The 328-nt window shown below is 39.6% G+C and overlaps 1 protein-coding gene across 1 annotated transcript in view; it reads left to right on the forward strand.

The window, feature by feature from the left end:
- LOC119588494 (vacuolar protein sorting-associated protein 28 homolog) overlaps positions 1 to 328 on the forward strand; it is a 6614-nt gene that overhangs the window by 4090 nt on the left and 2196 nt on the right. The window contains exon 6 of the mRNA XM_037937139.1: positions 185 to 298. Within this exon, the coding sequence (XP_037793067.1) occupies positions 185 to 298 (114 nt within the window). The remainder of the gene's footprint in view (positions 1 to 184; positions 299 to 328) is intronic.

The raw sequence follows: 328 nt of genomic DNA on the forward strand, positions 1-328 counted from the left end.
TGTCTTTCATTTATTCATTTGTGTGTGCGTTAGTGGGTGCTTTTTTGGGAGAGGGAATGTGTGATCTGAATTAGATCTTGTGCAAGAAAAAAAATTAGTGATTAATCTGTTGTCAACATATTTTCCATCACTACTGATCCATGACATGCCCTGGATCTAAAATATCTGGTTTTCCATTCAACAGCTCTTCATCACTGTTATGGACAAGCTTCGACTGGGGATCAATGCAAATGACGAGCTGCAACCAGACCTCAAGGATCTGATGGAAAACATGACTCGTCTCTCGGTTCTTCCTCAGGTGAGAGGATTGACTATTTATTTTTGAGAT

The sequence above is a fragment of the Penaeus monodon genome, chromosome 24 (assembly GCF_015228065.2).
Source record: "Penaeus monodon isolate SGIC_2016 chromosome 24, NSTDA_Pmon_1, whole genome shotgun sequence".
NCBI lineage: Eukaryota > Metazoa > Arthropoda > Malacostraca > Decapoda > Penaeidae > Penaeus > Penaeus monodon.